Source organism: Nannospalax galili, unplaced genomic scaffold, assembly GCF_000622305.1.
Source record: "Nannospalax galili isolate Female #2095 unplaced genomic scaffold, S.galili_v1.0 scaffold636, whole genome shotgun sequence".
In the NCBI taxonomy this organism is placed as follows: Eukaryota; Metazoa; Chordata; class Mammalia; order Rodentia; family Spalacidae; genus Nannospalax; species Nannospalax galili.
Genome location: NW_008338112.1, coordinates 955,900 through 968,754, shown reverse-complemented (window position 1 = coordinate 968,754; position 12,855 = coordinate 955,900). Strand labels below are relative to the sequence as shown.

At 38.2% G+C, this 12,855-nt stretch overlaps 1 protein-coding gene across 1 annotated transcript in view; it reads right to left on the bottom strand.

Annotated features, from left to right (window-relative positions):
• Positions 1-12,855, bottom strand: part of Ttc6 (tetratricopeptide repeat domain 6) — a 247,768-nt gene that overhangs the window by 52,569 nt on the left and 182,344 nt on the right. Inside the window, exons 15-17 of the mRNA XM_017798103.1 lie at positions 8,422-8,591; positions 3,781-3,901; positions 2,749-2,899 (exon numbers count right to left, since the gene is read on the bottom strand). Of these exons, the coding sequence (XP_017653592.1) occupies positions 2,749-2,899; positions 3,781-3,901; positions 8,422-8,591 (442 nt within the window). The remainder of the gene's footprint in view (positions 1-2,748; positions 2,900-3,780; positions 3,902-8,421; positions 8,592-12,855) is intronic.

Sequence of the window (12,855 nt, the reverse complement as noted above, 5' to 3'; positions counted from 1 at the left end):
AGAAGTTTATCCCTATCTTCCTTCAGCTCTATGATTACCTTGTTTGTGTGTTCTTTAAATTCACTGAATTATTTTATCATGTTTATAATGGTTCTTTTGAGTTCCATGTCCTGCATTATCTCTAATGAGTTCTCATTGTACTCCTCTAGAGGACTATTGGTATTTGATAGGGATATGTTATTTTGGTTTTTCATATTATTATTTTTTCTCTGTGATTTTGACATGTGAATTTCTTTTGTAGTTTCTGATTCTTTTGTGAGACTCGGGCCTTCAAGTTTAGGTCTGCTTCTTTTTGTGAACTTTATGTGTTTTTGTGGTTTGCTTTTGGGGCATGAAAATCTGGTTCATCTAAGCTTCTGGTTTTCTCTTATGATTTTATATTAGAGTGGCCAGATTGCTTTTGTCTTCAGGTGTTCCCACAGAGGCTCAAGTCAGATGGGGATCAGATGTTTTCAGACTTTCTCCTAAGGTCTGGATCCTTCCAGGAAAGATTTTGGCCTCAGGAATTTGGGGGTTGGACTGGCCTGGGAGCCCCTGGCCCAGGAAAGATGCTGGTCTAGGGCAGCTGGTGGCTGTGCCACCCAGAGATGCAAAGGCAGATGGGGCAGGAAGAGGCCCCAAGGACTCCTGGGTACTGCACTGAGGAGCTGGGTTGGTCTGGATGCAAAGGATCAGGAAGAGGAAAGGTCAGCCCATGTGTCCCAGAAAAAGGCTGGTGGGTTGTTCAGGTCCATGGAAGCAGAGGAAGGTGGGGCAGGGTCAGACCAAGAAGCAGTGTTCCTAGGGCCCAGAGAAGGCACTGCATTGGTCTGTATGAAAAGGATCAGGAAGCAGTATTGCTTTCCCAGGTGTCTGGGGTACCAAGACAGGGAATGGGGCAGGACCCAAACTAAGAGGAGAGAACGATGGGGCATATAGGAGGGTGAATGAGGCTGGGAGAGTCAAGGCCTGGAGGATGCGATGGACTTACTCTGGAGAGAGGCTTATGGGTAGGAGAGAGGCCTGCAGGGGTCCTACAGGCCCAGGGAAGCAGAGCTCTGACTTTTCTTTCTCAAAAACCAAAAGCTCATAGAAATGCTTCAAAGTCAGGGGTATGGGTCTACTTCTTTTTACTGACTGCAATAGTTCACTGTGTAAAAACATAATGCATTCAATATTCACTGTGTAGAGACTTGGGCCTCTCAAAACAAAGAATAACTGAGTGCATGTTCTTAAACTCCACTATCCTGCTGAAACTTCGAATTCTGTGTGTGTGTTATTGGGACACACTAACTTCTCCAAAGGACTTGCAGCATGAACAGACTAATCAAAGGAAAGACACACTTCAAATGTGTCCCTATCATCCCCAACAGGCTTAAGAACAAACTTTCCCTGGGGAAAATGCTGAACCCGCCCTGGAATTACAACCTGCATCATCTGAAGGTAAGGACCTTGAATGGGACTCTAAACACACCATGCTCTAAGACACAGGAAATGGAAAGTAGACTCTCTGAGCAAGAACATGCAATATGAAGAAGAAGCAAGTCTGTTGTTTTATTAAAGGTATTTTTACCACAGCACACCCCTGCCTATTGTGGTTAACACCAACATATCCGGAAGACTTGAAGGAAACAAGGTAGACATGTAGTAAGGACACAGCTCCTGTGGTTTCCAAGCAAAAAATATAAGTAAAAACGTTGACTTATATTTTGGCTGGATCCCTGAAACTGCTATGTTAGTTCCATCAAAATAGTAAAGAGAGAAAACAAGAAAACCAAGAGATGACCGCAATAATCCTGGGGAGGAGTGGCAGTGTCCGGGGAAGGCAGTTAGTAGGAAAGAGGCCAATGATGTATCTTTGAGAAACAGAGGAGAGAGTAGTGTTTTCTGGAAAGTCAGATTTGCTTGAAGGTAAAAAAGAAGTACTATTTATTGAGTTGTTTCTATTTGTTGCATTAAGGATACGTTATATTTTTTAATGTAAATAACTTGTAGAAAATAAACTTTAAAGGAATGCACTAGTGATTAAGATAACATTTACAGACCCCATTCTATGATAAATATACACTTACCAGTACATACATACATACACACACACACACACACACACACACACACACATACACACACATAAAATCTTAAGCCAGTAGATGCCAAAATGCTAATAGTAGTTTTCCTCAGAGAATGAAATTATGGACAATTTAAATTTGCTAAGTTTCAGAAATATACTTATTATTTATTCTTATTTGCATAAATTCCTTACCTAAAATATCTACATATTGTTTTAGAATAAGAAAAGAACATGTTTTAGAAATAAAGCCATGAATTTTTACACCCCATAAATAGAGGCATAGTTAATAGTTATAACATGTAAATAGTTAATAATAGTTAACTATATCTACTTAGCACTTGTTTATAAATTCATTAGCCTCTATAGTTACCTAAAAAAATGCATGGGGCGGAGATGGCTCAGCAGTTAAAAGCATTGGCTGCTCTTGCAGAGGACCTGGGTTTAATTCCCAGCATCCACATGGTGGCTAACAACCCTCTGTATTCCAGGGGAATCCAACACCCTCCTAAGATTCTGCATGCATTGCACAACACTGGTGCACTTACAGGCATGCAGGCAATACACTTATACAAATAAAATAAAAATAATAAATAAAATATGTAAGAAAGGAAGAGGATGCATTAACATATATGTTATACTGAACAACTATTCAAACAGTTCAAATATTTTTAAATTGAAGATTACCAAGCATTAAATACCTTATTATAGGTTTCTGCTCTACAAATATAGCTTTGAATATATAAAGGATCAATTTTAATTGCCTCAGAAAATTTCCGAAAGGCTTCAGTGTAATTATCCAGGTGTAGGAGATGTATGAGGCCAATATTTATATAAGCCAAAATAGAAGTTCTAAAAGAATGAGAAAGTAGAACTTTATTAGATATTTAAAATTGTTCTAAATGTTCTTCTATTATGAATAACCCTAATGAAATACATGAATCAATATGCAATGAAGTATTATTTTATTATTTTACAAAAGCAACATAAACTAATTTACTACATTTTCTTAAAAGAGAGAAATACCCTTATAAAATCCTTAGTAGAAAATCAACAACTGTAGAGTCTATGCTGGAAATGGAATTAGTAAAATTATCCTAGACTCTTAGCAAACTACTCTTCTTTGACTTAATCTTGAGTTATCTTGAATCAAAGATTATTCTTCCTCAGCTCAAGAGCATCTGAAGCCATGAGTAACAGTGAGATACAGTCATATCCTAAGGTTTGGTATTTTGGGATTAAAATCTCTCTCGACATTGGTGTGTATAAAACTGCTTTTCTCTGTCAAATCAATTTTTTCTCTCTTAGAATCAAACAAAACAAAATGAAGCCAGTGGTTTGAAACACAAGATTTCCTTCCACTGAATTGGATTTTGTGCATAGCAATGAAATATAAGCTAGAATACTTTGTCATTTTTTAAATGATAGTTCTCCAGTAAATTGACTTCAAAATGCTATAGCCTGAGTTTCCCCAAATCCCCCTCTAGTAAGTTGGTAACTTACTATCCATGAACTTCAAGCCTCCCAAATCTACTCAAGCTCTAAAATTTGCAAAGTAACTACAATAAACAGGTCTCATTTCACCAACACCCTTAGTGTTATTCTAATTCTAGTTTGACTTTATTGTTATGCACTCATTTTCTACTAAGTTAGCAACAGAGAGGAGAGAAAGCTTTCTTTTGTTTGAATTTTTTCCTTAATTTCACACAAATCAGTATGAAAGAAAGACATACCTTTCTAGAGCGATAACAGTTTCAAAGTCACAAATTGCCAGCATCCAAAGTTTTAGATGTGTATAGACTATGCCCCGATGTAGAAAACAGCTAAGATTCTCATAACCATCATTTATGAGAGCTGAAGATATAAAATATATATCTTAGTTTCTGAACAACCATAGGAGTTATGTTTTAGACTATTCCACTCTTACTGTTTACTCTTGTTTAACATTACAAATAACAGCATCTATCATGAGTGTACCCATTTGGTGAGTAAAAAATATTATACATAAAAATTATTCATTGTGGCTATTTATGGATCACAAACTCACTAGGGCTAGAGGAAATCCTGGTGGTAAATGAGGACACTCCACTCACTTTAAAAATGAATTTTGAGGTTGGAGGGAGCAAGGCGCATTAACAAGGACTATAATATCAGCCAATGGTGGAGGCAGGTCTAGGATGCAATGGCTGCTGCAGGGTATCAGGGCTTTCAATGGTCTGTTACTATCATGAAGACAATGGTTCAGAAAGGGAGCATATGGCAAAGGTCAGGTTTAATCATCTGCAAGGATGGGCGGCTTCAAAGAGGCTACTCCAAGACAAAAGAACTTGGAGCAGAGGGAGGTAATTTGACTATGCGCATCCCAAAGAGCAGAAACAAAGTGACAAAAAGCAGCCCTCTGCAGATGAGTGGCTATCCCCAGTACCCAGCTCAGAAGTCCCCTTCACTTTCAAAATTGTTATATGGAATTAGATGGGTTTTACACAGAATTTGATACTGTGTTCTAAGCTTGTCAAGCCCACTTTGGTGTAAGAGGGAAAGTGCGCGGGATAGCTTTAGTGTCAACTTGACACACCTGGGTAAAGGGAGCCTCAACTGGGGTACTATCTCCATTGGACTGGCCTGTGGCCATGTCTGTGGGGTATTTTCTTGAATGAGTGATGTGGGAGGGCCAAGCTCACTGTGGGTGGTGCCTCACCTGGGCAGGTGGTTCTGTATTATACAATACAGAAAGCAGGTTGGAGCATACACCAGGAGAGCAAGCTAGGAAGACGCATCCCCCTCATGGCCTGTGTTCCAGCTCCTGCCTTCAGGCTCCTGCCCTGAGTTCCTACCTCGGACTCCCTCAGTGATGAACTGTGACCCTGAAAATGTAAGCCAAATAAACCCTTTCCTCCCCAAACTGTTATTGTGTTTTGTCACAGCAATCAAAGATAAACTAGAACAGAAAAAATAATTCACTGGAATACAATCTGGATTTGGGAAAGTATAGTCAGTGTTAGGGGCAGCATGCAGAAAAAGCAGATAATCACTTGAAGACAGTCCACTGTTCAGTTCACAATATGACTGGCCATCAAGGAAAAGGACGGCTGTGATACTGGTAGAAAAATTCTTCCTAATAAAAAAATTGTTAGGGTGATTTAATGTCTCTATGTCTTAGTTTTCTTATCAGTAGAATTTGGATGATGATAGTAAATATTTCATAACATTATGTGAACCTTCATTAAGGTATTTTATATACTACTTAGACCAGTGCTTAAAACATCAAATATTATTAGCTTGAGAGTTCTGTTTTAATGGTGGATTGTTAAAACCCTTAGGTTAATGTACAGGAAAGGATTAATGCAAAAATCAAGCTGGTCTTCTCTGAACAATCAAATAATAGATTTCTGAAGTGTTAAGATGGCCTCAAAGGCAGGAAGAATTGAGAAGCCCAAACCTTGGATAAGGACTTTTAAAGAAAGGCCAGAGACAAAAGAGAAGAGGATTTATCCAGAAGTACAGGATCAGCAGAGAACAACAAACTTGCACAGCTTTTCAAATGTAAGCTGCTTACACTACACTTACCTTCTAAATCTAAAACGTTCAGTGATGGAGTGCAATGGATATACACGTTTGCTTTGATGCTACAGTGGAGAATGAGGGAATGAGAGAACAGAGAGAGCAGAGAGAACAGGGGCCACAAGTAAAGGGTGAGCAAAGGTAGAGAATCAATTGTGAGCAGAAACTAGATGCAAAGATGGCAAGAGAAGAGAATGGCCATCTTCAGCCTCTTTCCCAAGAGCCCTTGGAAACAGAGGGGAGGCGCTGGGCTCCTCTCATCATACAGGAGGTATCTGAGTTACTTAGTTCAAGTATTACAGGGAGGGGGCCTCAGAGGCAAATGGGCTTAGAGACTGGAAAACGACAATTATCTGGTATTTCCTTCCTAGTGAAGGACTCCGGTTGTCTCATTGTCTCTAGATGCTGACTTATCTGGGATAATAGAATTCTAGAACTTCTCACCCAGATGAACCGAAACCATATATGGAGTGCTGGCTTTGTTCGGTCAGCCAGGATGGGCTCATTCACCCCACTGCAAATTCTTTACTGAGCTCCTACTCAAAGCCAGGAGTTGCCCTACACAGATGTATAAAACAAGAATGCACTGATTGTGTATAATGTAGAAATGGCTGCTTGTTTGCTGTTAACAGCCCCTAGGTAACATGAGTTCTAAAAACCTGTTCTGAATTCATAACTCAAAACCTTTAAATTTGCTAAATCCATAGGCTGAGTCTTGGAATTGAATACAACACACTAGGACAATGTAATGCTATTTTAACATATTGAAAAGGAAATACAACTGAGTTTCCGTGAAAAAAAAATCTCTGCAACTCAATTTGTAGAAAGAGAGTTTTCTTCTGGCCTTAACTGAACACATACAGAGAGAGAGAGAGAGAGAGAGAGAGAGAGAGAGAGAGAGAGTAAAAGGACGTATTAAAACACTTGTACCTCAGAAAGGAGGAGAAAGGGTTAGACAGACAGAGAGAGAAGAGAGACAAATAATGCTTAGGTGGTGTGCAAAACCAGAGGGAAATGCATTTGTTCAAAAACCTACCTAAAAATACACATACAATAAATATACAGCACATGTGTATAGCTGAAGGCTATATAACAAGAAACACAGTGCCAGATAGGAGAAACTTCCCTTCACGTTGTTGGTCAGGGTAGTCCAACAGACTCCCCAAATAACACAGGCTATTGCCGCAGCCTTGATTACTTCTCAGAACTCGAAGGTAAGACCCTATTGCTGGAGACAGGTTATACTTCGGACACAGGACTTGGAGCAATGGAGCTGGAACCGACTTGGAAGCCTCCTCCCTGAAGACTAGCTGTCAAAATTTTAGAGGATACTATGTAAGCTGTGAAGGGAGAAAAATCAATAATTGGTTCAACCTTAGCCTTAAAGCCTAATAACCACAACAATGACCAGCACAGCAAACTATATCCACGCAGTAGTGGCACTTTTATCTTAGGGGTAATCAACAGCTATTTAATTGGACTTAAAGACCACTCGATAGGAAGGAATAAGTGTCTGTGAGATTCCCAGTGCTAAGTGAAAAATCTACAATGGAACCTCTACAACTGAGGCTCATGGAACATAGTGGGACAAGGGTAAAGAGAGCACTAATGCATCTCTCAACTCTCGCCAGCAAAGCTTCTTCATGCAACAGAGGGTAATGAACACAGGAGGCCACAACTGGCCAAAGTGTGCAGGATGAGATTCTTCAGAGTATATGTCCCTGGATAGGACTCCTATATTAAACCTCACCCACTCAAGGTTCAGAGACCACTGGAGAAAGGAGGGTGGAAAGACTCTCAGAGCCAGGGACAGCACATGACCAAAAGGAAACTGTCATCCAGGCTTCTAGGAACTTGCTCAGATGAACTTATATCAGCATGAACAAGAGCCATGCCAATTCAATCAGACAAAAACTCAGCATAGAACTGGGGAAATGGGCAGGGGGCCCAAACCTAGCCAAGAAACTATTGGCAACTGATCATTGTTGGATGAGAGAGAGTTGGTCTTCTTTAAGGGAGTGACACTAGCTAGGCTGAATAGAATCCAGTGGATGAACTCACACCAAGAGACATCTGGTTACACAAACTTGAGTTGATAGGTCTTAACATATATGACAGAATGCATAAATACAGTAGGAGGCCTGTGGGGGTGCAGATAGGGGTCTAAATATAATTAAGATGTATTGTATGAAATGAACAAAAAATAAAAAATATATATTGAAGAAAACACTTGTAGCTCAACTTTATGAGTTATAAGTATGTATTGATATATTATAGTTTGTACATAAGTATATTTAAATATATAAGTATATAAGCATATACGGGTGTACTTATTACATATCAAAACATATATATATATATAATTTGGGAGAATGGCTCAGCCAATATAGTGCTCACCTTGTAAGCACAAGTAGCTGAGATCAGTCCCCAGAACCCAAGAAAAAAGCTGGGCATGTGTTGCAGTCTCAGTGCTGAGGAGGCTGACACAAATGGACCTCTGGGGTTGCTGGCCATCCAATTAGCCTACTTAGCGAGCACCAGGCCCCTGAGAGACCCTTTCTCAAAAAAGAAAAGAAAAATGTAGACAGCTCCTAAAATTGTCCTCTGGCCTCCCCACACATGTGCATATATGCACATACATGAGCACACACATATATAGGTATACAAATGCACAAAACAATAAGTATGTAAGCATATATATATTATATATATATATATATCATGAGTGATCAAGCACTAGTACTCTTCTCTATAAAAATGAGCTGCTGAATCTCACATCAAGTCTCATGTTCATGCAGTTGACGGCAAAGTACCTGAAACGCTGTAATCCTGCAGTGCTTTGTAAGGGTTACTCTTTCTAAACAAGCAAGCTCGATAGTAGAGTGCTAACCAGTTATTAGGATCTAAGTGGATAGCAACAGAAAAGTCTTGAGTTGCTTGTTTATAAAAATTTCTTCTAAAATATGCTTTCCCTCGGTATGTCCTAGAAAATGAAAAACATCATTTTAACATATATTGCAAAGCAGACTTTCTTTTTTTTTTGCAACCTACTTACCTACCTTTGTATTAAATAGCAATTTGTGATTGCTTCTCCTTGCTATTCAAGAGCATTTAGTCACAATGTTACTATCAATAAAAATAAGAGCTTTTTATAAGGAACACCTCATTATATAGTTATATTTATAAATTTCTATTTATGTTGTGTATTTACAAATGTATCTGTATATTGATTATTTATAAGGTAAGTGCAAGCTTATTAACTTTATCTCATTACTTTTACAGGAGGGACAACTTTCTTTAATTCCTTTAAAAAACTTATTCTTCGTTATCAATCTATTATGGTCATTTACTTTTTGAACATTAACTCCCACAAATAGATTGGATTGGCTGACGAACACAAAGGCTAACTTTAGGGATTGTAAGACAGTACTAGCTCGTTAGAAGGACACATCTGCTATTTTAAAACATCCAACCTTATCCCACTAGCATTAAGAGATCATTCAAAGGAAGTTTTTGAGACGAGATCTTCATTTTTGTGATAATCAAGGCTCATCACTCCCCTGCTAGGAATGTAGTGGTATCTCAGGTATGACGTCACCAATTCATGAAATTCTGATTTACTAGAAATGACAAAAGGAGCTTCGGTGTACTTGAAGAGTTAATATAGGTTAATGGTATCATCCTAGTTTGCTTTTCTGTGTCTGTAAGGAACACCATGACCAAAAGCAACTTGGGGAAGACAGAGTTTATTGCATCATTGAGGGAAGCCAGAGCAGGAGCTCAAGACAGGAACCTGGAGGCAGAAACTGAAGCAGAGACCATGAAGGACGCTGCTTTCTGGTTTGCTTCCCCGGTTTGCTCCGCTACCTTTTTTTCTTTTTTAATATTTTATTTCTTATTTTTATTTTTGTGAGTACGAGTGTGTTGCCTGCATGTGGGTAAGTGCACCTGTGTCCTGCAATGCCTATGGAAGTAAGAGGAGGATGTTGGATTCCCCTGGAATTGGAGTTACAGATCGTTGTTAGCCACCATGTGGGTGCTGGGAATTGAACCGGGGTCCTCTGCAAGAGCAGCCAAGGCTCTTGACCGCTGGGCCATCTCTCCAGCCTCAGTTGCCCTTTTTTTAGATAACCAGGCCTTTCTGCCTAGGGATGGTATTGTCCATGGTGAACTAGACCCTGCTACATCAATTAGCAATTAATTGATGTCGCTAATTGTAATTAATCGATTAGCTAATTAGTTAATTAATTTCAATTAATTAGCTAATTAGCTATTAATTGGTGTAGCTAATTGCTACATCCACAGACATGGACAAGGCCAATCCAGTGGAAGACTTTCACCAATTTCATATAAAGAATGCTACAGGACTTTAAAACACAGATTAACCCCAACTCAGTAATGGTAAGTACCTTTAATACCCCACTGTCTCCAATAGAAAGGGGAACTGGACAAAGAATAAACAGAGAAACATCTGAATTAAATGATATCATTCATCAAATGAACCTAAATCTACCAATATTCTACCAAAGCACTGAAGAATACGCCTTCCTCTCAGCATCCCATGGAAGTTCCTCTAAAACTGAGCACAAAACAAACCTCAGGAAATTTTTAAAATAAAGTAATTCCATGCATTCTATCAGACCACAATACAGTAAAGCTCAAAACCACCAGGAAAAGAAACTCTAGTAACTGCATGAACTCATAGAGATCAGAAAACACCATCCTGAACTAAATGAAAATGATAATAAAACACAACAAAACCTCTGGGACATGTTAAAAGCAGTCCTAAGAGGAAAGTTTATAGCTCTAAGAACCTACATCAAAAAAAATCATAAAGAGCACAAATAAATTATTTAACAATACAACTCAAGAATCTAGAAAAGCAAGAATAAATGAAACCCAAACCCAGCAGACAAGAAGGAATAACAAAAATCAGAGCAGTAATTAATGAAATAAAAACTAAGAAAACAATACAAAGAATCAATGACTCTAAGAGCTGGTTTTTTGGAAAGTTAAACAAGATAGACAGACACTTAGCCCAGTTAACCAAAGAACAAAAGAGCAAATCCAAATCAACAAAATCAGAGATGAAAGGGGAAACATCACAACAGACACCAGAAAGATCCAGAAAATTTTATAAAGTAATACTTTAAAACCTATACACCATTAAATTTAAAAATATAAAAGAAATGGACAAATTTCTAAAATCATGGAATCACCAAAGTTAAACCAAGAAGAGATCAACAGCTTACACAGACCCATAACAAATAAGGAAATCGAAATAGTAATACAAAGCCTCCCAAATCCCAGGCCCAGATGAATTCACAACAGAATTTTACTAGACCTTCAAAGATCTACAACCAATACTACTTAAATTATCCAAAAAGATAGAAACAGAAGAATTATCAAACTCCTTCTACGAAGCCAGTATTAATCTAATACCAAAACTAAGAATAAAAACACAACAAAAAGAAAACTATAGGCCCGTATTCCCAATGAACAAAGACACAAAACTTCTCAACAAAATATACCCAAATTGCATAAAGACACACATCAAAAATTTCATCCATCATAATCAGGTCAGCTTTATTCCAGAGATGCAGGGATGGTTCAATATACATAAGTCAATAAATGTAATAAATCTTGTAAATGGACTTAACAACAAAAATCACACAAAGCTTCTCTTTGCAACAGATGGGGACTCTTACAGGGTTTCAGAACTGTTCAAATGCAGAGAATTTCTGTGAGGCGCTTAGCCCTAAGTAACACATCTTCAATGCAACCTCTACACATAGGATGAATGCATTGCTCATCTCTTACTAGAGAAGCTTCCTTATGCATCAGATGGTTATTAACACAGAAACCCACAATTGGCTAATATGTCAATAATAAGAGGCTGCAGAGTGCTTATCCCTGAATAGGACACCTATTTCAAACCTCTGCCTCCCAAGGCTCAGGTATCATCACTGAAGAGAAAGCGGAAAGATTTTACAAGTCAGAAGAAGGTGGATGACCACAAGGAAACATCCCGACAAGCTGGTCAGTTACTCATATGACAATGGTGGCAGCATACACAAGCCCTACGCATGCTCAATCAGACAAAGTCTTAGCATAGACATGGCAAAGTGGGTAACAAAGTCCAACCCAACCTAAAGAAAGCTTGGCAATCAATGGCTGCTGGGAGGGGGGAGACACAGTGTCTTGCAGGGCTGGGACTCTTGGTGGGTGCAGTGGATGGTCCCAGACTTAAGGACATTTGAGGACACAAAATAGGCTCCATATGCCTTATTATATGTATGAGAGTACATTAAATGGGACAGAGGGCAGTGAGGGAGGTGCAGATAGGAGAAGGGACCTAAATACCATCAAACTATATTGTATGAAAATCTCAAAAAGTCAATAAAAAATAAAATGAAAAATATGATAGCCTAGAGAAATTTATCCCTTGAAATTAGAAAGTCTGTTAGTATGAACAACTTGTAAGTAGATGACTTGAAAAATAGCTTCAGTAGGAGTAAAAGGATATTCCCTCAAAGTAACTGAAAACCAAATGGCTAAAAAGAGAAACACAACTATTGTTACCCCAAAGGCATTTCCACTCACTATAAAAGACTAACATTCTTGTTATTACTTAAATTTTTAAGTTAAGGCCAATGGGCTAATTAAAAGTTGGGCAATTAGCAAAACTGACAAGGTAGAGAACTCCATTACTTCACAGAACTAATGAAAATGCTTACTTAATGAAATTGTAATTATCAACACACTTAGGGAGAGATCTAGAACCTAAGTAAAAGCTTAGACAACGAAGTTAATGCTTAATGAATGAGAAAAAAACTGCTCTATTTTTATAGAAGAGCTCTATGATACTCTAACATGCCCTGTTAACCATTCATTATTTCCCAGCTCAGTGAACAACAGCTAACAAAGGCAGGCAGCAGATAGAAAATGTGCCTGGTCTTCAAGGAAGAAATAATATTAATCCCTATCAAATTACTCCAGAAAATAAAAAAGAACAGAAAGTTTCCAAACTGTTTTTATTAAGACAACATCACCCTCATATCAAACCCAGAAAAAGATACAACAAAAGGATTATGGACAGATATCCCTGATGAACAGAGACACAAAAACTTTCAATAAAATACTGGCAAATCAAATTCAAACCACCACAGAAAGATCATTCACCTCAATAAAGTTGGTTAAATCATAGAGATGTGTGGGTGTTTCAATATATATATACATAATATATT